The 27403-nt window shown below is 36.9% G+C and overlaps 1 protein-coding gene across 3 annotated transcripts in view; it reads left to right on the top strand.

Annotated features, from left to right (window-relative positions):
• The window catches only part of UIMC1 (ubiquitin interaction motif containing 1), a 171885-nt gene that overhangs the window by 110505 nt on the left and 33977 nt on the right, over positions 1–27403 (top strand). For 2 of the 3 annotated variants that reach the window (XM_059417437.1, XM_059417438.1), the window contains 5 exons: positions 4698–4822; positions 13238–13302; positions 15779–15855; positions 20467–20570; positions 25956–26109. In XM_059417437.1, coding sequence (XP_059273420.1) covers positions 4698–4822; positions 13238–13302; positions 15779–15855; positions 20467–20570; positions 25956–26109 — 525 coding nt within the window. Of the gene's footprint in view, positions 1–4697; positions 4823–5558; positions 5665–5973; positions 6711–13237; positions 13303–15778; positions 15856–20466; positions 20571–25955; positions 26110–27403 lie in introns of all 3 variants that reach the window. The other variant, XM_059417439.1, reaches the window with a different exon arrangement.

Raw genomic sequence — 27403 nt, 5'->3', positions numbered from 1 at the left:
CATCTCAAATTTTTAAAAAAAATACTTATTTGAGAGAGAGGGTGAGAGAACATGAGCGCGGGGGAGGGGCAGAGAGAGGGGTAGAAGCAGACTCCCCACTGAATGCATAGTACATTCTAGGGCTCAATCCCAGGACCCTTGAGATCATGGTCTGAGCTGAAGTCAGATGCAACCCAGGCACCCCTACTGTCTCATTTTAATTTGCATTTTCCTGATGACTAATGATCTATTCATGTGCTTATTAGTCATTCCGGTATTTTCTTTTGTGAAGTATCTGTTTAGATCCCCTTCTCATTATTTTAAAATTTAGATTACTTGTTTTCTTATTAAATTGAAGGAATTCTTTATTTTGGATATAAGTCCTTTGTCAGATTACATATCTAATGTATGAATATATGTTGCAAATGTGTGCTCCCATTTTGTGTCTTACCTTTTTATTTTCTTAAGAAGATTTAAATTTTGATGAAGTCCACTTTTTTCTTTTATGCTTTTTTCTGAGTCTTGTCTAAGCAATCTTTGAGTACCCCAAGATTACAAGGGTTTTCACTTACGTTTTCTTCTAGAATTTTTATAGTTTAGCTTCTGTATTTAGATGTGTGATCCATTTTGAGTTAATTTTTATATATAGTGTGAGATAAGGGAGGATAATTTTTCTCATGGATATCCAGTTGTTGTAGCAGTGTGTGTTGAAAAGCCTGTCCTTGTTGTTGAAAATCAATGTGTGGGTCTATTCCTGAATTTTCTGTTCCATTAAACAAGCTTGTTGGGATTTTGATTGGGATTGTGTTGATTCTATAAATCAATTTGGGTAGATTCTTGCCTTATTTTCTGAATTAGTTTGACATTAATTTTTTCTTCATTCTTTGATAGAATTCACCAGTGATGAATGTCACATAGTTTTGGGATTTTCTTTAAGGAAAAGTTTTTTTTTTTTTTTTAAGATTTTATTTATTTGACAGAGAGATAGCACACGTAAGAAGAGTGGCAGGCAGAGGGAGAGAGAGAAGCAGCCTCTCTCTGTTGAGCAGGGAGCCCAATGCGGGCTCATTCCCAGGACCCTGGAATCATGATCTGAGCCGAAGGCAGACACTTAACCAACTGAGCCACCCAGGTGCCCCAACAAAAAGTTTTTTTAATCATAAATTTAATTTCTTATTAGATATAAAACTATTCAGTTTTTCTGTTTCTTGTGTCATTTTTCATAATTTGGGTTTTCAGTAATTTTGTTTTGTTTCAACATAATCAGTGTTTCAGTCCTCTTTTCCTTGTTGTTCCCCAAAGGTTCCTTTTTAGATATTTTTCCCTAACCACCTGTCCCCATGAAATTTTAATACCACAGATAGTGCTATAGATCCCATTTATATATTGATTTGTATATCTGTGTGTGTTTTGTTTTGTTTTGTTTCATTTTAAAGTAGGCTCCCTGCCTAGTGTGGAGCCCAGTGTAGGGCTTGAACTCAAGACCCTGAGATTGAGACCCGAGCTAAAACCAAGAATCAGACACTTAACCAACTGAGCCACCCAGGCGCCCCTGTATATCTGTGTTTTACAAATAAGAGAGTAAGATTTTTTTGATCTCCTAGAACCAGTTTTTGTCCATTTGGAGATAATGTCACCCCTTTTAAGAATGCATGATCCAAGTTGTCAGATTTTTTTTATTTATAATTGTCCACAGTACAGCTGGGTGGCTCAGTCATTAAGTGTCTGCCTTCGCTCAGGTCATGATCCCAGGGTTCTTAGAACAAGCCCCGCATCTGGCTCCCTGCTCTGCAAGAAGTCTGCTCCTCTCTCTCTCCCACTCCCCTGGTTGTGTTCCCTTTCTCACTGTGTCTCTGTCTGTCAAATAAATAAATAAAATCTTCAAGAAGAACTACCCACAGTATTCCTTTATTATTTATTTATTTATTATTTTTTATTAAAGATTTTTTTTTTTTTTTGACAGACAGAGGTCACAAGCAGGCAGAGAGGCAGGCAGAGAGAGAGGAAGGGAAGCAGGCTTCGCTGCGGAGCAGAGAGCCCAATGCGGGACTCAATCCCAGGACCCTGGGATCATGACCTGAGCTGAAGGCAGAGGCTTTAACCCACTGAGCCACCCAGGCGCCCCATTCCTTTATTATTTTTTTCATGACTGTAGAATCTGTAGTATCTATCCCTTGTGTTATTCATGATATTATTAATTTGTGTTTTCTCTTCTTTTTTTCCTTGATCTAGTTACATTTTTGTAAATTTTGATTTTTTCATAGAACCAGTTTTTGCTGCTTTAATTTTTTTCCCTTTTGTATGGCACCCTCTATTTTGTTTATTTCTATTCTTTATATTTCTCTTTACTTTGGGTTAATTTCACTCTTCATTTCTAGTTTCTTAAAGTGTGAAGCTTACATAATTGATTTTAAACTTTTTTCTTTTTAGGTTTATTTATTTTAAAGAGAGCAGAGGGAGGGGCAGAGGAAGAGGGAGAGAATTTCAAGCAGACTGCATGCTGAGCGCAGGCCCTATGTGGGGCTCGATCTGAGGCCCCAAGATCATGACCTGAGCTGAAATTAAGAGTCAGCTGCTCAACTGACTGAGCCACCGTGGTGCCCCTAAACTTTTTTCTTTTGTAATATGATCATGAGGGGTTCCTGGGTGGCTCAGTCATAAAGCATCTGCCTTTGGCTCAGGTCATGGTCCTGGGGTCCTGAGATCGAGCCCTGTGATGGGCTCTTAGTGAGGAGCCTGCTTCTCCCTCTTCCCTTGCTTGTGTTCTCTCTCTGTCAAATAAATAAAGTATTAAAAAAAAATCATAAACACCTATACATGTTTCTGTAAATATTGTGTTAGGTGGATCCCACAAATTTTGATATGTTTTCATTCTATTTAAAGTCATTTCGTATTTGGTAGGGTGCATTTTTTATGTCTGGATTCAGTTTTAAGGATCCCTAATTCTTTTTTTAAAATTTTATTTATTCATTTGACAGAACTAGAGAGAGAACAGCAGGGGGAGCATTAGGTGGAGGAGAGGGAGAAGCAGGCTCACTGAGCCAAGAGCCAGAAACAACGCTTGATCCCAGGACCCTGGGATCATGACCTGAGCCGAAGGCAGACGCTTAACCAACTGAGCTACCCAAGCACCCCAGAATAATTCTTTAAAGAGAAACTTCTCTTCATCTATTTGGTTATCCTGTAATTTGCTTGTTTTGAAAGAGTAGGGCACAGGCTTGATTCTTTTTTATTTATCAGTTGATCCACCATATACCATGTAATCTCACAAAGAATTTAAGAAAGAAAACAGATGAACATATAGAAAAAATATGAACATTTTTTTCCTGAGAAAAAAAGGAGAGAGGGAAACAAGCCATAAGAGACTCTTAACGATAGAGAACAAACTGAGGGTTGATGGAGGAAAGTGGGTAGGGGATGGGCTGAATGGGTGGTGGTTATTAAGCAGGGCACTTGTTATGATGGACACTGAATAATGTTTGTAAGTGACAAATTGCTGACTTCTACTCCAGAAACCAATATGTACTGTATGATAAATACCTAAATTTTAAATTTAAGAAAAACATTTGAAAAAACAAAATAGTTGATCCACTAACATTCTTCAATGGTGACCACTTAGTTGTGTGTTTTTGTTTTTGTTTTGAAGATTTTATTTTTAAGTAATCTCTACATGAAGTATGGGCTTTGAACTCAAGCCCAGTGATGTAAGACAAGAATTGTATGCTCCACTGACTGAGCCAGCCAGGCGCCCCAGTTGTGTGGCATTTTTTAAAAAAGATTTTATTTATTTATTTGACAGAGAGATTACAAGTAGAGAGGGGAAGCAGGCTCCCTGCTGAACAGAGAGCCTAATGCGGGGCTCGATCCCAGGACCCTGAGATCATGGCCTGAGCCAAAGGCAGAAGCTTAACCCACTGAGCCACCCAGGCGCCCCAGGTTTTTTTTTTTTTTTTTTAAGTGTCCTTAAAACTCATAAATCTAAACATATTTGATGTCTTAGTTCATTGCAGTGATTATTCTTATTGATATTCCAGTTCAAGTTTTGGCCAGTGAGAACCCTTTAAAATTGGTTACTAAGTTAACCCTAGTAGTGTCTGATAGATAATTCATTCACAACAGATATTCTAGATATCTAGATCTAACAGATCTTCTGTATTTCATGCTCCAGACTTGGAATTGCCACTATACCTTTGTATGCCCTGGTACCTTTCTCCAAGGTACCCCAGTTGTCTTTAATGGAAATTGTGTTTGGAAATCACATTCTGGTCATTAGGGATGTTCTTTTCTGCTGGGTAAATAAGAGGATTCTGAAGCATAAAATTCTTCTGGTTAAGTATTGAGCACAAAGCAATGTGATATGTAGCAAAAAATCCTGGAATGGGAGCCAGTTCCTCTATTCATTTGTCAAGTATTTATTGAGTATCAGGTGCCAGACATTCTTTTATACATAGGAGATAAAAGAGTGACCAAAATTGGCAAAAACTCTGCCTTTATGAGAGTTTACAGTCTAGTTAACCCAAGATACTTATTGAAACAACTGTTACTTATCTTGGCCAACACCTTACCTTTTGGGTCTTTCCTCATAAGAGTATAAAATTGTACTAAATGGTCTGTAGTGTTTTCATTTGAAAAGTTTAATAATTTCTGTTTCTTGTTTCTGTGCTTATTCAGTAATATTTGCAGTGTTCCTCTCTTCTCTTTTTCTTATCCTCTTACAGAAATGACAGAAGAGGAACAGTTTGCTCTGGCTCTCAAAATGAGTGAACAGGAAGCTAGGGAGATGAACAGCCAGGAGGAGGAAGAAGAGGAGCTCTTGAGGAAAGCCATTGCAGAAAGCCTGAATGTAAATATGCTACGTTGAAAAAGTTTGTGAGGCTTGATCAGCAGTATATATATTTTTATTACTTCTGCAGTGCTACAGTTGCATTAGGAACTAGGTGTAGTAGTTCATAGGGTTTTTAACTAACAAATATTTCCCATAATAATTTTTAAAGTGCTTGTCAAATTGTTGGTGAACCCAATTTGAAGTGTTCTATTAATTTTATATGAAAGAGTTTTCTTCCATCCCACAGATTTTCAATACATGGTTAAGAGAGCTTAGTAGTTGGCAGCTTTTGAAAAGAGTTACCAAGTCCCAAGAAACTAAAAGGGAGCAAGATAAGGTGCTTACCTCTCCTGTTTTGGGGGAGATCAAAGGCAATGAGAAACTAGAGGTGGGTTTTGGGGGAAAAAATGAGCAGTTGAACATTTTTCAAATAATGTTAAATTGTGGTTTGAAAATGTATATTTGAAATTATTTTAAATGTGAAGGATATTTGCCAGTGGCAGGTCCTGAGCCATCCTTTATGTCATTCATGTTTCAATATTAGAAAAGGACTTAGTATAGTGATCTACTATAGCATTTTGCACATAGTAGGCTTTTGGTACACATTGTGGAAATCATTTGAATTGAGCATCTACGTTTTGGACAGGAGAATCTCTTAGGGGACAGTGGCTTCCCTGTTTTGTCCTTCCTGTGACCCTTCATGTATAGCTATTTTAATAATAAACCTGGTCTGGTGTGGGATCACTTGTTTCAGAGTTGCCGGCCTTCTGATGTTTCTGCTACCAGATCTCGACCTCTGGCCACTGGACCATCTTCACAGTCCCACCAAGAGAAAACCACAGACTCTGGGACCACTGAAGGCATGTCTCCCTGTTCTGACTCCTTCCACTCATCAAGTATAACTATATCACAGGGATCTCGTGCTGAGAGTAGATATACAGAAATGCCCCAAATCCCTTTGGTGGTATTAAAGAGGTTAAATCTGAAAATAGTTGAGATCTCACTAATACCCAGCATACTTTTATCTCCAAGGAAAAGTCAACATTTGGTTAAGCACAAAGAAGAGCCTTTTACCCACATTATGTAATTCTTGGTAAGTGATTACTTACCAAGCCCTCTTAATAAAGAACAGTTTGTCCTTAGCCCTACTTTTTCTCAAATACCTACAGGCATATGGCAGCTGGTACCTCCATCACTGTTTAAAGGCTCACATATCAGTCAGGGAAACGAGGCTGAGGAAAGAGAGGAGCCTTGGGACCACACTGAAAAAACTGAAGAGGAGCCGGTCTTTGGCAGCTCAGGAAGCTGGGATCAGTCAAGCCAGCCAGTGTTTGAGAATGAGAACGTTAAATGTTTTGACAGATGTACTGGCCACTTGGCTGAGCACACACAGTGTGGGAAGCCACAGGAAAGTACTGGGAGGGGTTGTGTTTTTCACAAAGCTGCCCAGGGTAGGGGGGACACATCTAGGCACTGTCTGCCTATCCCAGCAGATGCCAAAGGTCCCCAGGATGTTGGGGGCACTGTGCACTACTTCTGGGGTATTCCATTCTGCCCTGCTGGAGTAGATCCTAACCAATATACCAAGGTCATTCTCTGCCAGTTGGAGGTTTATCAAAAGAGCCTAAAAATGGCTCAGAGGCAGCTCTTTAAAAAAAAAGGGTTTGGGGAACCAGTGTTACCTAGACCTCCTTCTCTGATCCAGAATGAATGTGGCCAAGGAGATCAGGCTAGTGAAAAAAATGAAGGCATCTCAGAAGATATGGGAGATGAAGACAAAGAGGAGAGGCAGGAGTCTAGGGCATCTGTCTGGCACTCAAAAACCAAGGATTTCCAAGAAAGCCCAATTAAAAGCTTGAAAGAGAAACTTTTGTTGGAGGAAGAACCAACAACCAGTCATGGTCAGGTAAGGGTCAGCGATGCTGTGATTAAGGATGATTTATTCACAGTTTAAACAAGGATTATTATAGCTATTTGTTCTTTTTGTGGTCTTTTTCCCTGATTTTTAAAGTAACATGTGCTCCCTATGGAAAATTAGGAAAGTACAGAAGAGTGTAAAGAAGAAAAATTTACCCATAATCTCAGACCAAGAGGCAATCATTATTTCTATGCATTTAAAAATATTTTTTCTCTTAAAATTTTCAACAAAATGAAGACTCTAATGTATAAGCTGTTTCTTTTTCCCACTTCGTAGTTTATGTTAGATCTTTTCCTATTAAGTTTACTTGAAAACATTATTCTATATATGGATGTATCATAATTTAATTTTTATGTTTTAAAATTTTTATTCTAAAAAGATAAGTTTTTGAATAGGTAATAATACTCATATGGCCCATGGATTGGAAAGATGTCAATGCAGTCTGTCTCCTGTCCCCTTCTCAAGCCAACCAGTCCCTTCCCTGAAGTCAACCTGTAATATTCTAGTGTATCCTTCTAAGATATATATGTGGTACAAACAGATTTGTATACATACTCTTTTTCTCACCTATTTTTACACAAATGACCCCATAATCTACACATTATTCTGCACCTTGCTTTTCTTCATTGAAATATTTCTGAGATCATTCCATAACACACATATATAAAGAATTTCTTCCCTTTTTGGGTGTGTAATATATGGTGTTCAGATGAGTTTATTTTATCCAGTACCCCTTTGGTGGACTTTTAGGTTGTTTCTAATATTTTACTGTTACAAACACTACTGCACTGATTACTCTTATATGAAGATGTTTCATCCATATGGGAAATATTTGCATAATTTCTTGTAGATGTAATTGGTGGATCAAAGGACATGTGCATTTACAGTTTTGTTACTCTTGCCAAATTTTCTTCCATAGAGATTGTATCAGTTTACATTCACAACAGTGTATTAGTACCAGCTTCCCACTACCAATTCCAAATCAATACTATCAGGACTTTCTGACCTTTGCCAATTTGAAGAATGAAAAATACTATCTCAATACAGTCTTAATTTGCATTTCTGTTATTGGCTTGCAGTTGAAATCCGTTTATAGTTCCTTTTCTGTCTGTTTAGATCTTATGGGCATTTTTCTTTTTCAACTGTCTTGTTTGTAGGTACCCTTTATTAGGGAAAGTGGTCCTTTTTGATATGAAGAGTAGATAGTCTTCCAGTGTATTTTTTTATTTTTTACTTTTTTATTTTATATTTTATATAATAAATTTATTTTTATATAATAAGATATATATAAAATTTATATAAAATAAAATATTTTATATTTACCAAAAACAGTCCCCTGTTTGGGAACATTTAGGTTGTCTTTTCAGTTTTTTTCTGTCATATCTAGATTGTATTATATATCAAAGCTTATGTTCTATTTTTTTTCCCTCTGGGTATTATAAAAGCAATCATATAGTTAAAAACTGTGTAAACTATACGTTTAAAGAGTATTCTGTTTTATGACTCTACTGTTCTTTGTTGCTATTTCTGTTTTGGGGCTCTGAGTTTTTGGTTTTGTTTTGCTGTTGTTTATTTCTCTTATAATAATGGTTTAGGAAATGGAAGCTATGAGAAACATCATAGTATAGTGTAGAGAGCATGGATTTGGAGTTTGAATTTTGACTTTTATGTATGTCCTTGAGCAAGCCATTTAACCTCTCTGAATCTTAGTTTTTACATCTGTAAATTGGGAATAGCAGTTCATGAACAATAGTTTTAATGATTAAAGTGAATTATGTAAAATGTCCACTATGATGTTTAGGAGATTATAGGCACTCATTAAATGGTAGTTCTCTCTAAGGGATCAGAAGACCATTCATTGAGGGTACCTGTGGGAATCATTCTTTCTCAGCAGCCTTGAAGATCCACATTCTGGAAAGGTTGCTATATAGAAAGAAAAAGCATTTTTCTTAACAGTTCTTCTAGTGACTTGGCTCTTTTCCAAAGGAAGGTTAGTTTGTGCTTATAACATTTTTTTTTTTTTGTTAGTTCTTTGCAACTAAGAGAGACTTCCACTTTAGAGAATAAATAAATTCTAAAGAATGAACATTTATTTATTATATTTGTTGACTGATTTATTGTAATTCATTTTGTTAGCTTGAAAATCTCAGGGGCCAGAGTTGTAGAACATAGACTTCTGTCAAGTTCTGACATTTGAAAGCAGTGCATTTGAGATGGCTTGGAAGTGTTCAGAACCTAATGGCGGCCATTGGTTGAAGTTCTCTAACTTCCCTGAACTGGCCACCAACTACTACTGATAGTATTATTGTTTGGTACTATTTGGCCACAACCAATCAAATCAAGCTAGTTTAATTAAAAAGAGTACTTAATCATAAGGAAATCGGATGCCTCATAAATTCTAAAACAGGATGGTAACCAAGCATGGACAAGGTATATGGTTTAGAATAATTTTTCTGTATCTCATTGCTATATTGTATCTTCTTCATTTTTCTCCCCTGTGTATTGGCTTCATTTGCTTCTCTTTCACAGTGGTTGGTGGAAGACACTGATCCTACAACTCCCAAACTTAAATACAGGTTAAAGGAGATTTTTTTCTTTGTCAATACCAATTTCAAATTTCTAGGAAAGGACTTAACTGCCCCGTTGCGGTTATAGTCTTCACCAGCCCAGTTGACTGTGGCCTAAAGTGAGGTCTGTGTCAAATTGTACAAATGGCTGAGTCCACTGCTATAATACAGTAGGAGGGGTGACGTACTGGCCTCAGTAAAAGGAGACCAGGCAGACAACCTAGTAAGTATCCAATGTAGTCATTGTCATTAACATTAATTTTAGAAATCAGAACTGTTGAAAAATGCTGAAAAGTTTAAAGAATAAAGTTGAAAGCATTCACAATCCTGTTATCTAGTGATATATTCCTTCATCTTATCTTCTATACTTATTTTTATATGGTTTCCATCATATCATATTTTTGTATTTTTTAAATATTTTTGTATTTTTAAGTTACATTATATAAACATTTTCTTATGATGTTAAAATTATTTATAGATTTCACTTTTAATGACTATGTAATATTCTGGTTTATGAATTTATCATAATATTTTATTTTATTTTATTTATTATTTTTTAAAGATTTTATTTATTTATTTGACAGACAGAGATCACAAATAGGCAGAGAGGCAGGCAGAGAGAGAGAGAGGAGGAAGGAGGCTCCCCGCCGAGCAGAGAACCTGATGTGGGGCCCGATCCCAGGATCCTGGGATCATGACCTGAGCCGAAGGCAGAGGCTTTAACCCACTGAGCCACCCAGGCGCCCCTATCATAATATTTTAACCCTTTTCCTATTGTTGGATATTTTGCTATGATAAACTTTTTAAAATAAAATACTATTTTTTAAAAATTTATTTATTTGACAGAGAGAGATCACAAGTAGGCAGAGAGGGAGGCAGAGAGCCCGATGCGGGGCTTGATCCCAGGACCCTGAGATCATGACCCAAGCCGAAGGCAGAGGCTTAACCCACTGAGCCACCCAGGCGCCCCAATAAAATACTATTTTATTTACAATTAGTATCCTTTGGGGAGCTTGGCTGGCTTAGTTGGTGGAATGTGCAACTCTTGATCTTGGGGTTGTGAGTTCAAGCCCCATGTTGGGTGTGGAGATTACTTTTAAACATAAAATCTTAAAAAGATAAATAAATAAAATAATTATTCTTAGAGATAGGGAGCAAGGAAGATTTTGGATTAAAGAGCTATGAACATAAAAATAGGACTTGCTGTTTATTGCCAAATTGCATTTCAGAAAGGTTGCTCATATGTGTACTCCTTCCTTTCAGCAATGCATGAGAATGCCTAGTTCACTGCAGTCTTGCCAACACAGAATAGTATCTTTAAAAAACAAAACAAAATAAACTAACTTACTAATTTTATAGTCAAATAATGAAAGTCTACAGTTGTAATTTCACCACTTATATTGGTGTTTTGCTTTCAGGAACTGTGGGTATAAAGAATTTATATGCTTATTAAACATTTTCTATTGTTATGACTTTGCTGGAGCTGCCCAATTATGAGACTCCTTGGTTGACAGAGATAGCAAAAGGTTCCTAGAACTAGGGACTTAGAAAAACATTCACCTTCGGGCAAATCACTTTAAGTATATATGAAGGTTATAAAAGCTTTTGAATCATATAACTAATTTCTGGCATCACAGAAACAATAGAGGGGTTGATGAAGATGGAGAGATCATCTTGATGGCCATACAGCAGGGAAATGGAGTAGTAGCATATTGATGTGGTCACGATGTTTCTGGGTCTGATCTTTAATTTTTCAGTCCGGATACTGGAATTTGTATTTCAGAAATGGCTGGATTATGTGGGGGGGGGGGCGGTGTGAGAACTGAATTTGACTTGTCAAACTTCGAGCTGATACGTACACCAAATGACAGTTTGTTAATTTATTATGCAAGATAGACATTTTTAGTGACCACAGTATTCAGGTCCACCATCTACTACTGTACCTCCTAGGATGAAGGTACCTAGAGGGCTGAAAATAGTAATTAGGAAATGGTAATAGTTAAGGGATGATTCAACTAGTCTATGGAAAGACCGATAAGCTACTAGTACATGATAATAGAGGACATTACTCTGGTGACCAGATGATGTGTCTGTTTATTTTTACTTATCAAGCTACGATGTTGAAGACACTGCTTGATTCTGAATCTTTGGATTTTTATTTTTTAGATTCATTGCAGACTATCATCCCTTTTTCATTAACATTTTATTTCTTTAGGCAAATTCAACGTCTTGATTGGGCCACAGCTTCCTTAGGTTAAGTTATATTCATATCATGCATCCCTGTTCAAATTGATTATATTTGGATATTTTAATAAAATTTTGTTTGCTTGTTTTGCTGTTATTTTCATATTCTGGAAGAACCTCACTTTACCTTTATGTTCAGATTGCTGTCATTGAGGTATACGTTTAGAAATTAAAAATGATTTATTGAAATGAAGACATTCTTGGAATTCTGTTTCGAAATGATTGTAAGATTATTTGAGTAAACATAACAATAATGGTTAGAACATGTATTTTGGAGTCTGATCCCAGCTCCACTTTTGACCAACTCTGTAATTTTGGGCAACCCATCAAAGTTTCACTTTCCTCATTTCCAAAAAAAACTTTTTATAGTTTCTGCCTCAAAAAATTCTTGTGAGGATTAAAGGAGATAATGTAAAGTGATTTTCATAAGGGCTTGGCACTTAATGGGTATACAGTAATTAAAAAAACAAAACAAAACAAAAAACATAACAGTATGCTTTAGCCGAAGGTAGAGATGGAGGTATCTTATAACTCACCATTGCCTTGATGGCTTCTGAAGCCCAAGTTTAGTCAACTATAGTTATTCTAAGATGGTAAAATCTATTAAATGGACACTAGGTGTCAGTATCTACTTTTTTTTTTTTTTTTTTTTTGGTATTTCAGTAATGAAACTTACCACTACTGAATTCAAACAAATAGGTGATGTATTTATTGCTGTTGTATTTTAGTCCTTTTGACAGTTTGTTCAACCCTCATTTTTCATAATGACTGTATTCCTGATCATTGCACAGCTTTATCTTTCCTTTGAAGGAAGGCTCATCTCAGCTATTTCTGTTTTTTAGTGTATTTTATTTGCCTGAGTGGTACAGAGATGCCTAACTTGTTTAGGTTATTTATATCCCGTTAGGAGACCCTGAAAACTTCACCTAGTAGCTTTATATCTATTGGAAGAAGCCTCTCAGCTCAGGTACTTCTGCGAAGTCTCCCTATGGCAGCAGTAGCTGCTTTCTCTGTACACCTACATTTAATGATTAGACCTTTGCACCAACTTTACTATTAATCATAGAAAATAATCTTTTTTTAAAATCCAGTCCCTATTTGTTACATTTTAAAAAAGATAACCCTGTAGCCAGATAATAAAATCATAGTAGCAGATTTGTAGCAAAAGAAATCTTTATAACCTTCCCTTTGGGATGTTCTGTGTTATGGCTTGGTTGTGTTCAGAGAGACTTCTTCACAGATTGCAGTGTTGTCCCCAGTTAAATATTTCCATTGAAAACTGGGCTTTTCTCTGTGTTTCCTCCTTCTGCAACAGAACTTTATAGTAGTTTTTTCAAAATCGTGATTCATTTGACTCACCAATTAGTATTCATGTGTCTTGCATTTTACAAAGGCCATCACCTATGTTATCTTTTTAAATTCTCATAATAAATCTGTGAGGCAGTCTAATAACCATTTTAAGATGATTGAGATGTGACACCCTAGATTACAGAGTTAAGGGGTAATCCACCTGTGATATAAATCCCACTCTTCTGACTCCATAGGATGTGCTTTTTTTCTACTGAAACTTACTGACTTAAGTAAAATGTTTTATTCTTACTGCTAATTGCGGAGTAATGACGCTGAGCAATTAAAAGTTTTTTTTAAAGAGGAGAAACCAGTTCATCTGTGCCTGTATATTTAGGATGTTATATTTCTTTGCAGTCTTCCCAAGGGCTATTTGTTGAAGAAACTTCTGAAGAAGGAAACTCTGTACCTGCCTCACAAAGGTAAGATTATAAGTTGTTTTGGGTCTGAATTCCCTGATGGTGCCAGAGTAAGAGAGATGAAGCACATGAGTGATACTGTATCGGGACAGCTTGCCAGGGATCTTTTAGCTCCTTTATATGTACAGACTGAGAAAAATCATTATCTTCCAGTTCTCAAATATGTATCTCATAGAAGCCTGATATATTAGAATGGAAGAGATCTTAGAAGGTGTTGTTGTTTTGGTATAGTCCAGCTGTCTTGGCATGTATCCCATTTTTACCATTCCTAAAAGTGTTTACATTCTGCTGCTCTCTTAACTTAGATTCCTTTGCCAATCTGAAGGCTCTAGACTAGTTTCTTTACAGTCCTTCTAGTCCTCCTGTCCCCTTTGATTTCCTCTGCTTATGCTTATTTTATCTGCATGTCCAAATTGCATACATCTTTTAAGTGTACTCTTAAGACTTATTTTTTTATTATTCATATTATTCAGGTCACAGAGAACATGGCTCACCCTCACTCCCTGTACTGTGCCACTTTTAATCTGGTTGTATCTTATTTTTCCCTTAAATTGTTGTATTTGCATTACCTCCTCAGTTATTCTTGCCGATTGATGGGATTACCTTCTTAGGTCTTCTCACTTAATAATATATAGTGGTTGATTGATTACGAACTGTGCTTATCAACTGGATCAGGTTTTTAATTTTCCCTTTTATATGGTAGTTGACCTTTGGGGATTACTCAAGAGCTAATTTTATGTTGAGTGACCTCCACTTCTCATACGAAAGCTGAGGCCCAATTACCATTTGCTGTAGTTTGGTTGTGCTTCTTAGGGTTTTGGTTAAATTGATAGTACTAGGTATTTCCTTCTGAGTTGAAGAATATGGTTTTGGTTTGATTCTCCCGCTGTTAAGATGGTTTTGGAAGTGGTTTTAACTGGAATAGGCCTTTTGCTTCTTCCAGGTCCCTCTGCTTTGTTGTGGTGAGCCTGTGCAGAGCAGATGTAAGTTTTAATAAATGATTATATGCTTTGTTACCAGGAGAGAGTTGGAATTGCAGGCAATGTGGTTTGACTTCAAGTTGATTAGCCCATTTTATAAATGTCAGCAAATTGTTTTGTGATGGACCCTTTGAATAGAGCCGTAATGTTAGATGCAGAGTAAACTGTGTCTGGCTTGGGTTTACAATAAATGTTATAAGATGTTTTATTTAGAAAGAGAAATCACTTGCGGTTTCCTATCAGGATTGATTTATTTATCATGAATCAGTGATGGTTAGTCTCTCTTCTCTGTGGTTCTTAGTTGATACGAGGTTTTATTTTTTAAGTATCCTCTTGCATACTTGATCAAACTAGTCATAAAGTTCTGTGAGGCGTGGAGGGGGGTAGCTCAGATGCTCAGATCTCTCAGCCATGTGTTCCTGTGTCAGGAAGAGATTGCACTCCATGAACAGGCAGGGTAAACTAAAAGGTTGGATGATGGGAGCAGTACATAATTATGTTACTCTCAGAAGAGATATTTAACTTGTATGGGCAGGTTTTGCTGTAGGGCAATTTGGAATTGTATCTTTTTGTTGCTTGGAAAGCCACATCTTGAGATAAAGAGAAAATTGAACTGCAAGGTGAGGGAAAGCGAGTGTGTTGTCAAGAGAATCTCCATATTTTCTCTTAGGAGTTTATAAATCTCTAACCTTCAGAAGGCTGAGATGGAGGCTATAAAACACAATGGACATTCTTTTTTTTTTCTCTCTCTCTCTAAAGATGTATTTATTTATTTGAGAGAGAGAAAGAGCACACTTGAGTGTGTGCACAGGGCAAGGGGCAGAGGGAGAGAATCTTAAGCACAGACACCCCACTGAGCAGGGAGCCCAATGCAGGGCTCAGTCCTACAACCCGTTTGAGATCATGACCTGAGTTGAAACCAAGAGTCAGATGTCTAACCTACTTAGCCACGTAGGTGCCCCCTGTTGACATTCTTTCTTTTTTTTTTTTAAGATTTTATTTATTTATTTGACAGAGAGAGATCACAGTAGACAAAGAGACAGGCAGAGAGAGAGGGAAGCAGGCTCCCTGCTGAGCAGAGAGCCCGATGTGGGACTCAATCCCAGGACCCTGAGATCATGACCTGAGCCAAAGGCAGTGGCTTAACCCACTGAGCCACCCAGCCCCCCGCCATTGACATTCTTATATGGGAGTGGAATTTCTGTCTTCTAGGGTGTTCACAGATAGTCCTTACCCTTCAACTTTCCTTTGTAAAGACTCAAAAAGGGGATTCTTTGGATTCAGTGATTTCGCTGGAACCAGAGTTGTAAGCATGTTTATTTTCTCCATTTCTGGCCTGGAGTATTCACTATCAATTCCTTTCTTCCCTGTTGTGATTTTGTGGTATTGGACAGCAGGTATCAGATTACCTGTGGCTTTGTAAATGACTCACCATTGCTTTTGGCTCTGTGTTCTGATTTATTATACTGGGATTCACTTGGGGTTTGGTTCTTTTTCAGCATTGCTGCTTTGACCAGTAAGAGGAGTTTAGTCCTTATGCCAGAGAGTTCTGCAGAGGAAATCACTGTGTGTCCTGGTAAGCAACTCACTGATCTTAACTGAATTTCTGATCCCTAGCTATCTACCTTTTTGTGCCTATTAATTTTTCTGGCTTTTCCAACCCACTTTCCGGAGGTTTATTGTGATTGATGTGTGTGTATCTCCTCCACATATATTCATGTACACATATATATACATAAACACACACACACTTTTTAAATGGACATTAGCTCTGATTCTTAGTCTTTTCTCGGATGTTTTAGTTTTGAGATTAATATGCTTTGTTTCCTCATTTGCTTACCAGCCTCCTCAGAGATGGCAGCAAAGCATCAGGAGTAGCACTTAACTGTACAGTCAGAGGCAAGAGGACTCTATATTTTGGTTGATGGGTTCTCCAGATTGGACTGTCTTCAAATATGCCTGTCATTAAGCAGATTTTTCTAGTTTTACATTGCCATTCACTCCTTATAGCAGAGGGAGTCTAGAAATTGAATTTTGTGCACAGTTCTGTCATTGACTTATTTTTAATCTCAGATAAGGCATTTAACCTGATTAAGTACCACACTTTGCCTTTTGTTAATTGTAGAGATGAAAAGACTTGTGTTCCGTACTTTAGGTATAAGAGACGTTCATTCCATGTTGCACATGAATAGATTTTGACATAAAAAAATTTTTTTTGTTTTAATTACAACAAGATTTTATTAAAATTAAAAAAAATTTGCTAATGGGATTTTATTTATTCTAAGATTTATTTATTTGAGGGTCACTTGGGTGGCTCAGTTATTAAGCATCTGCCTTCAGCTCAGGTATTCTGGGATCAAGCTCCACATCAGGCTCCCTGCTTAGCAGGAAGCCTGCTTCTCCTTCTGCCACTCCCCCTGCTTGTGTTCCTACTCTCGCTGTCTCTCTCTATGTCAAATAAATAAATAAATTTTTAAAAAAAGATTTATTTATTTGAGAGGGGGAAGGGCAAGGGAAAGAATTTCAGCAGACTCTTTTGAGTGTGGAACCCAATGAGGGGCTTGATGTGGGGCTTGACTCTTCGGGGCTCAGTCCCACAACCCAGAGATCATGACTTGAGCCAAAATCAGACACTTAACTGAGCCACGTAGATGCCCTCACAAAATAATTTTTTAAAAAGATTTTATTTATTTATTTATTTGAGAGAGAGAGTGAAAGAGTACATGAGCAGGGGTGGGGGGTGGGGCAGAGAGTGGGAGAAGTGGACTCCTGGCTGGGCAACCTCCCAGGACCTTGAGATCATGACCTGAGCCAGAGGGAGACACTTAACTGACAGAGCCATACCCAGGCACCACCACACAAAATAATTTTAAATAAACTAAGATACCCATTATCTAAGGGAACTCTGGAGCTGAATCATTGTATAATATGAAGAATTATGTTGTGATATGAACCATTACTTTTTAAGGATTTTGTTTTAGCTTATATTTCCTTTTTTTGCTCTTCTTAAAAGTGAGGCCAATTGAATCAGTAACCTCATTCGTATGAGATTAAGGGACTTCCTATCAATATTTGAACTCTTTAGGCAGTACATATTGTACACATGTTACCATAAGTCATACCTAGTTTCTCTTGGGTCTCATATAACCTACCTGTCAGGGTCAGAGAGACTCATAGTTTTCTTATTTTGGTTTCTTTCAGTTTTTTTTTTTTTTTCCTATGGAGACTTAAACTTAGTTTACACATTATTTTAGGAAAGACCTATGAACATTTATAAACATTTGGCAGCATATCATAAAAGGCCTTTCTTTACTTATTTTTAAGTTTAATTATGTTGCTTTCTATTGAAAGTGGGTTTCTTTATTCATATAAAATATATTTGAATTAACTGCTTGATGATATCCATTAAGAGACCTCACTACCAAGTGTTTTGATTTTGGCAGGAGCACTCAAGAATGCTTTGCTATCTTTTACAACTCCCACAGCTGACTGTCCCCTACCTCTGACCACCTGCCCATCTTGGATTGCTGACTTATGCCATCCTGTTAGGAAGTCACTCAATTTGTTTAAGATGATGGCATGTGACGTTGCCCAGGGATTTTGCAGGAGGAACCTGTGAATACAATAATTTTGAAAGCCCTAGTTGGTGAGAGGGGGAAAAGCAGGCCCTTCAGGACTGAGGTTAGATATCTTTTATGATCATGAATTGCTGTCATTAGCTTGCGAATTAAATTAGTCCAACTGTTTGCTGACAAAAACCACTCCTAAATGAGATTGCAAAAGGTTTCCATAACATTACTGTTCCTTTTGCTGAGAAAGTGTAACTACTTCTCCATGAAGCCAGACTCCTGAATCTCTTTGTAAATATAAAATTTAGAAGCTATGCCATCTAAATTTTCCAGACAACTTGAGTTTTCAGTGTGTTCTAAATAGATGAATTGCAGATTGAGTATAGTAGTCCATTTCTCTATTTTGTTTTGTCTTAGATTTCTGAAAGTTCCAGGGATCTGATACTCAAAATTATAGCATCTTTTTTTACTCACTTTGTTGAAGAAACAGAATTATAGCCTTATGCCCACCGTGTGTATGCTCTTAGTATTATTTATTTCTAAGGAGCTAATGTTCTCTTTTTTTTATAGTTGACTATTTCAGCTATTCACAGAAAGTTTAATTAAAGACTTTTTATTATTACAGTAGTACAGACAATGAATAGCTCTTATTTTCTAAGAGACTAAATGTCTTTTTTGGTAATATCTCAGGGAAACTTGACAAAAAAGTTTTTTTTTTTTTTAAATTAGTTTTATTAAGTGATTCTTGAATTAGGCAGCATCTCCTGTAGCAAGTAGAGGTGTTCCTGACAAAGACAACTTTGAAGTTTACGCACTGTAAGCCTTTTTCTGCCAAGGCTGAGATAACTTTCTTTTCCAAAGAAGTTGTCCTTCTTTGACATAGAATTACTGTTCTTTTTTTTTTTTTTTTTTTAAGATTTATTTTATTTATTTTAGAGAGTGAGCATGAGTAGAACACTGGAGCAGAGGGAGAGGGAGGGAAAATGCTAAGCAGACTCCGCATGTGAGACTTGATCCCATGACTCTGAGATCACAACCTGAGCTGAAACCAGGAATTGGTGTCTTAACCGACTGTGCCACCAAAGTGCCCTTGTTCTTTTGTTATATTACATGATGGGTGGCTAGACCAGAAGTTGACAGACTTTTTCTGTAAAAGACTAGATAGATATATTAGGTTTTGTGGGCTAAATGACTCAGCTGTGCCACTGAAACTACTCAGCTGCCATTTTAGCACAAAAGCAGCCATAGAATACAGGGGAAAATGGGTGTGGCTGTGTTCCAATAATACTTTTATTTACCAAAACAGGAAGGTGGCTGGCTTTGGGTCATGAGCTGTAGTTTGCTGACTCCTGAACTAGACTATGAAGGACACCATCTTACATCTCCTTATTACTTGCAGTCTGTATAGTGCCTGGAATTTATTCATAAATATTTGTTGAGTTAATGTTGAATGAATAGATGCCGCCTAAAGAATGTATTAAAGAAAGGCATATCTTTGTTTAGGTTGTATTTTCTATTTCTTCTCCCAATTTTCTGTCTTCTCTAATCATCCCTTTAACTTTAGAACTAACATTGGCATGTTTTTGTTTTCTGTCAAAATAAATATGCTTTAAAACCCAAATTATGCTGAAAAGAAGTCAGATGGATTAACTAGTGAATGGACAAATTGTGATACTTGCATACAGTGGAATACTACTACTCAGCATTAAAAAAGAGTGAACTATTGATATGTAACAGCATGGTTACTTTTCAAACACATTATACTAAAGGAAAGAAGTCAGACACAAAAGATGGCACATTGTATGATTTCATTTATGTAATGTTGTAGAAAAGGGAAAACTATAGGAATGTAAAGTAGATTGGTCATTGCAAGGAGCCAAGCAGTGGGGAGTTCACTGCAAAGGGATACATAAGAATTTTGGGAGGGTGCTTAGAAATGTTTTATTTTTTTAAGGGGGGCGTTGGAGGGATTGAGAGGAGGGACAGAGGGAGATGGAGAGAATCTTAAGCAGATTCCACACCCAGAACCCAGCTTGACTCAGGGCTCCATCTCAGGACTCCGAGATTATGACCTCAGTTGAAATCAAGAGTCAGATATCTAACTGAGCCACCCAGACACCCCAGAAATATTTTATATCTTTTTTTTTAAAAGATTTTATTTATTTATTTGACAGACAGAGATCACAAGTAGGCAGAGAGAGAGAGAGAGAGAGGGAAGCAGGCTTCCTGCGGAGCAGGGAGCCCAATGTGGGGCTCGATCCCAGGACCCTGAGATCATGACCCGAGCCGAAGGCAGCAGCCCAAACCACTGAGCCACCCAGGCGCCCCAATACTTTATATCTTGATTGCGATTATTATGTGGTATGATACTATACATGGGTATCGCAAAAAAAAAAAAAAGTTACCATGTATAGATTATATACATTTGCCCATACTGAAAATTGATGAATTGTTCTATATATACATTATGCCTTAGTAAAGCTTTAAGAAGAATCAGACTGATCTGTATTACCACTGCAGTCAGTATTAATCACTATAAACTTAGGGGGAATAGGTATTTGTTTTTTTAACTATGAAAATACAAAATGAAAATTACTTTTTAATTTTATAAATTACAGAGACACAGCTAAGTTCTCCTGAAACGTTTGACTTGGAAAAAGAAGTCTCTTCAGGTAGCAGAGAGATCCTGGATGAAGTAAGAATAATAATGGCAGATAAGGAGGTGAATATTCTGCACAATTTTTCTTAGTATTTTCTTTCTACTGATATTCCTCTCTCTCGGCTGAAAAGATTTAGGTGACAAAAGATTGTAGTTTTGGAGGTGATTATGTCAGAGATTATTACAGTTAAGTTCAGCTCAGCACTACAGTTAATTTCGGTTGAGCAACTGTTTCTAAAAATAGGAGTAGTTATCATTGCTTGATTTCTTAATGTGCTTTATTATTTCTGTTACACATGGGGGAAACAGAGGCTTAGAATGTTTGTCATTCATTCATACTCAAAATGCTAATAATTTGAACCTGGATCTATCTCCAGAGTCTGTGATATTTTCTTTTACATTACTGATAAGTAACAGAAATGAACAATCTTGGAAAAAGTCACTATATTTATATTATACATAACTTTCAGCTCTAATTTCTGCATGGTATCAGAAATGCAATCAGGATAGCAGCAGGAAAAAATAACTGGATTTTTATTGGCTTTTTTACCTTTCCAGTTTCACATATCTGCCATCATCCATAAAGGTGGTTGTTAAAGTTCATACCTCTGATTGAGATTCTCAGTATATATATATCATGTTGAGACTTACACAATAGTTTACCAAGAATTTTAAAAAAGAATTCAGAATTTTTCAAATTTCTTGTTCTGAAAAGCAGCCTGAGAATTAAATTTTTCTGTGGAAATAAATATTTTGGTTATATTTGTGTATGTTATCTTACCCTGAGCATTTAAAAATAGAGGTTTCATTCTCTTATTCCTTTTTATACTCTAGGTTTTTTGAAAACAGTTTTATAATAGAAGGTAGATCCCTTGCCTAGTCTCTGCATTGCAGGTAACTGGGTAGAAATTCTGCTTTCATGAATCATGCACACTGCTTGGTTCCTTGGAACTTGATCTGACACAACTGACAGACCAAGATTCTCTGATGCCAATGGTGGTAGGGAGGATGGTGACACTTCCTGCAACAGAGTGACTGAGGACATATCCTGCTGGATAATGTTAAAATGGCTTCCAGGGAGGGAGCAGAAACTTCTAAATGGTGATAGGGAACAGAACTAACTACAGAAGAACCCTACAATCCTTTTGTTAATGAAGGCTGATTTCTTATCCATCCATGACTGCAAAGGAGACTGTTCTTTGTTTGGGGCAAAGAGCATGAACCCTATTTAGAATTTATAGTGTATATGTCTGCACCACTACACATCAAAGGGATGGAATTATATGACCTTTCTCACATTGAATGTCCTCCTTTCATTGTTGCTGTTTGCTGGTATCTATGGATGTCTGTTAATAGTCTTAGAATTCTGTATCCATTAAAAGATGTTAGAGATACTATAGTTTTTAAGTCATTGAGTAATCACCACTTAGTTACACGTCACTTATTAGAAAGGTAGAATCTGAATATTTTATGAGCACAAAGATAGTATAGTGGGTGTAGACTCTTGCTCTTGGAGTCTGTATATAGGGTCATTTGTCCTAAAATTTCTTGTTCATCGGAAGGTGGTTTGGTGTAGTACAAGGAGCTTGAGCATTAGAATTAGAAGAATCCCAACCCTATCACTTAATTTTGTGAGCTTGGGCAAATAAATTAATTGTTTTATTCATTTCATATATTTGAAAGATATTATAGTTTATGTACTGTATGCCGGTTGTTCATTTTAGACTCTTGAGGTATAAAGATCAACAACAGCAAAACAGTGCCTGCCCTCAGAGGATCCTGGTAAAGGAGGAGACAGACACATAGATACTTACAATGTTTCTGACAAATATAATGACAGAGGGCATTAGGGAAGCATAGAAGAGGAATGCTTTTCTGAATTTCAGTTCTTCATATGTAAAGTGGAGACAAAAAGTAATCTATTTTACTGGGTTGTTTTAAAGATTAGAGAATATGAAATGCATAGCAAAGATTTGGCACAAGAAGTAGTATGCATGTGGAACCAGTTATTATTTTACTGCTTTGTAATATATTGTGGCTATTCAGTGATATTAGCTTACTAATGACAGAGAATTGCTCAACAGTATTTGAGTTATTTGGAATAGCATGGCAGAACTGTAATCCTTCTTGATTTGATTTCCTGCAGTGGTCAGGTTCTTTTGAAAATAATATTTTCTGAATATCTTGCCTGAGATAATCCCTTGGTTGGAGATATTCTTTTTTTAGAAAAGTTAATAGAAGTTATTCAGAATCAAACAGTTGGTTTAGCCAGTGGTTTTTAAGTAAACTGTGTTGAGTCTTATGGAAAGAGGGGAAAGATCTAAAGAGCTTTCTAAGCTGCACACAAACTGGGTGGGGAAGGGTCAGGACTGGTGATTTGTAGGACATAACTTTTATTTTCACCCAGTTCATTTATTTAGGTGAGGTTTCTTTTGAGGCCAGAAGGTAAGGACCAACCTCTAAGAGATCAAGATTCTGTGTCCAAGTATCTCTTTTGAGAAATGGCTGTATAATATTTTAAAAGAAGTAGAAGCAGTTCTTCAGAGACTGAATCCCTGACTGCACAGTCCTAATAAAAGCTGCTTCGCTTATATTTTTTCCTCTTGAAGTCCATTGTAGTTAATATTTAAATAGAACTTTTAAATGATGCTGAAAAAAATCTTACTTTATGTAAAAATGTTCAGAACCTCTCAGTTGTCTATGAATGTGATTGGAACTGGTCTTGTATTCACACTAAGACAATAATAGACTACTCCCTCTTGAATACATTAATAGTTGAAGGTACATTCCATGCATTTTTTGGAGCTGGTAATGAATACAAAGGAGTAGAGTGTTGGGTGTGAGCACCAGTGACATTCATGTCATACAACATTTCTGTGCTTAGCGAACTTTAGAATGCCAAGTAACTGCTCAGTTGCCATTAACTTTCAGTAACTCAAGACTACTTGCAAATTTTAGGGTATATTGATTTTTCTCCCCTCTGTTCAAATGGCTTTGCATGCCCAAGACAGCTTTGCCTTGTAAGATTTATGAACAGAAGAAGCGGGGTTTGTGAGAAGCTGAGTGACTAAGCTTGGAATAAATAACACCTAGAACTTCCAGACACACTTGGCTCTCTCCACCTTCTAGAGAAGGATAATAGAATCAGATAGTCTTCCAAAATCTGGCAGGGTCAGCAACAAAGTAGAGAGGATGCTTTTTTTGCTTTTGCCACAATTTGCTAAAATAGAAATACTGAAGTTTTGATACTGCAGAATCTTGGGTTCAAGTCTAGATTGTATATTTACTAACTTTGTGATCAGCAGGTTACTTTACCTTTTATATAAATATCAATTTCCTCTTCTGTAATACTAGATCCAGTGATCCCTCTGCCAGTTGGATTGTTGTGAGTGATGGGTATGGAAAATGCCTAGCCAATCCTGGTATGGATAACAAACTCAAGCACTATTAGTTCTTATTTCATCTTTCTTCTTTTCCCCTTTCAGAATATGTCTTTTTAAGTAAAAGGCAGGTGGGTTGAAAAACGACATTTTCTGGTAGTTGTAGAAACTGTTTGACTTGGTATTTAGATGGTCTGTTTCCCTCTGTTGGATTACATTCACAAGCAGTAGATTTTAGGGATGGCCTAAACAACAACAAAAACAAAAAACAAAACCAAAGCCCTCCTGTTGCCTCAGAGTTCAAATTATCTACCCATGCAGTTTTGGTCTTGTTTTGTTCTTGTACCAGAAGAGGGTTTATTTTTTCCCCGTAGTAAGGCATAATAATAGTCCAGGTGTTCTTTGCTCTTAAATGGAAGCAGTGGCTGTGTGGGACAGTTTCACATTGATTGGTTAGGACATGCTGTCCTTTGAAGCAAGTGTTAGGCAGTAGTGCTGCAGTGCTCACGCACACTGTTGAATTAATCACTGCAGAGTTCTTGGCTCTGACCTGTAAAGGTAAAATAAAACTGCCTCTCAGACACTGGGAACTGTAAGAAAAATGGTGATTATAAAACACTGAGAGGAATAAGAGAGAGAAGGTGTAAGAATGGCTTCTGCAGAATTGTCTTAAGGACTTTTGAGTCTGCTTAAATAGTTGGGTCTTAGTTCTGTTCTGTTTCCTCTTTTAATCTAAAAGTCACAGATAAAACAGAAGAGGTGGTATGTCTTATTGGTCTAAGCTGAGGTCTAGGTCTTAAATTTTAGTTGTGCTACTTTTGCTTAGAACTCTTTTGTTTCCTAGATAGGATTGGGAGGGATACAAACCATAAGTGACTCTTAATCTCACAAAACAAACTGAGGGTTGCTGGGGGGAGGGGGTTGGGAGAGGGGGGGTGAGGTTATGGACATTGGGGAGGGTATGTGCTATGGTGAGTGCTGTGAAGTGTGTAAACTTGGCGATTCACAGACCTGTACCCCCTGGGGATAAAAATACATTATATGTTTATAAAAAATTTTAAAAAAAGGTTAATATTTTTAAAAAATGAGCAGAAAAAAAAAAGAACTCTTGTTTCCTAATTCCTTATGTCTGAAGTCACTTGGAATGCTCACACTTGGAATGCTCACAGTTCTTTTAGGAGATTGAAAAAGTTTCTTTGAGATGCTGTTGATACATAGATTGTTTGGAACACAGCAGACACAACAAACTGATCTTTTTTTTTTTTTTAAGATTTTATTTATTTATTTGATAGAGAGATCACAAGTAGGCAGAGAGGTGGGCAGAGAGAGGTGGGGGAAAGAGGGCTCCCTGCTGAGCAGAGAGCCTGATGAGGGTCTTGATCCCAGGACCCTGAGATCATGACCTGAGCTGAGGGCAGAGGCTTAACCCATTGAGCCACCCAGGCGCCCCGCTGATAAAGATCTTGATAAAGAGGAATGCCTTCAGGTTTTGGAGCTAAATAGTCCTTGATTTGAATTTCAGCTCTGCTTCCTATTTGTTATGTAACTTTGGGCAAATTGCTTTACTGTTTTGGGCAATACTTTCTTCATGTGCAGGAAAGGTTATGTTAATAGTTTGTAAGATTACTATGAGGATTAAATGAGTATTACATGCAGAATGTTTAGCATATAGTATACAGGTTCTGAATAACTATTAAGTATATTAGTGTATCTCCCAATCTTCAGATCTGAATTTGGCAAACTGATTTTTTTTTTTTTTTCAAGAGCGGGAGAGAGAGAGAGAGCATGCAGTGGGGGTGGATCAGGCTCGGCAGAGCAGGGCAGAGAGAGAGAGAATCTTCTCTGTGCTCAGCATGGAGCCTGATGTGGGGCTCAGTGTCACCACCCTGAGATCAGGACCTGAGCCAAAATCAAGAGTCGGAGGCTTAATCTACTGAGCCACCCAGGTGCCTCAGTATTGTCTCTTTGAAAGTAAATGAAATATGGGATGGAATCTCTTGCAGTTCTTTGAGGGAAAAGGTATTTTATAAAGTAAAGTGTTACAGTTGCCATTTATTATTTTCTTCAGGTTGGTAACAGGGGAAATGCTGAGAAGGAAATACCTATTTCTACCATCTCATCCAGTACCCAGGTCTCCTGCCCGCTATGTGACCAAGGCTTCCCACCCACAAAGATTGAACGACATGCCATGTACTGCAATGGGCTGATAGGGCAAGACACAGGTAAAACTTATCAGGATTTATCAAACTCTTTTCTTTGCATGGTAGTTTTGTAATCCTGTACAGTACAGTACAGGAAAAACGGATCACTCTTCCTCAAAGTTAAAGTTGTTGGGTTCGTTTTTCTTTCTCTTATCTACTTAATTCTCTATGCTTTTCATGTTCTTTATTATTTTGGCAGGTATGCTGTTTTGTTACACATACTCAGGAGAAAGGGAAGGGAAAAATCTTTCATTTTTTAATGTTTCAACTTATTCTTTGGTATATGTAGTCCAAAAATCAGTGCAATGCTATGGACCTTGTGTTTCATCTTACATATTCAGATATTGAGACTCCTTATGGAACTTGAGGAAATAAGTTCTAGAGTTGCCCATTTTTTTCAAAATTGAAGTATAGTTGACATATAGTCTTAGAAGAATTAACCATTTTTTATTCAAGATAAGTCCCTTACGGGGTTTTTTATGTGAAAGTTCTGTGTTAAAACTATAGTTAAGAAATATCCCTAATTTCAGTTCATGTCTTGTATTCTCTGCTGCGTCACCCTGGACTATTGGTTACTTTTTGAAGAGAACGTGAAAGATACTGATTTGGGTGCAGTGTGAGTTACTGACCAAGAGAATCTGCTTGTTCATCACATCCTGTGAATTACCACCCCTAATCTTGCCTTTCTGTATATTTCTAAGTATAATAGTATCAGCTCAGCTCTCTGTGGTCCAGCGTGTTGAATATAACCATACCTTAGATGATTGCAAGTGTTGCATGTCTCAGTCTTATTTGATTCCCATAACTTAGAAGTATTTAATCTGAAATTGTATAATTGTGAGGTATTTTATAGGTTAAGATTTCTGGGAAAAGGGGCACCTGGATGGCTCATTTAAGATGTCTTAAGAGGTTAAAGCCTCTGCCTTCGGCTCAGGTCATGATCTCAGGGTTCTGGGATCAAGACTTGTGTTGGGCTCTCTGCTCAGCAGGGAGCTTGCTTCCCCCCTTCTCTCTGCCTACTTGTGATCTCTGTCAGATAAATAAATAAAATCTTAAAAAAAAAAAAAAAGATTTCCAGGAAAAAAGGCACATGGTATTTAATTTTTCTGAAGTAATATTATTTTTATTTATTATGTAAGGTAGTACCTAAGCTTATAATTTAAATAAATTTGTTGATTTTTTTTATTATAAAGTAATCATGTTCATTGTAATAATTGCTTTTATTTATGAACACTTAAAGTGAGTCAGATACTACTTAGATAAATGGGACCATCTTCAGTATACACACACACACACTCAGTATATATATTATTCT

This window comes from Mustela nigripes, chromosome 12 (assembly GCF_022355385.1).
Source record: "Mustela nigripes isolate SB6536 chromosome 12, MUSNIG.SB6536, whole genome shotgun sequence".
NCBI classification, from domain to species: Eukaryota; Metazoa; Chordata; class Mammalia; order Carnivora; family Mustelidae; genus Mustela; species Mustela nigripes.
The sequence above is the reverse complement of the archived record's forward strand: the minus strand, read 5'-3'. Positions and strand labels throughout refer to the sequence as shown.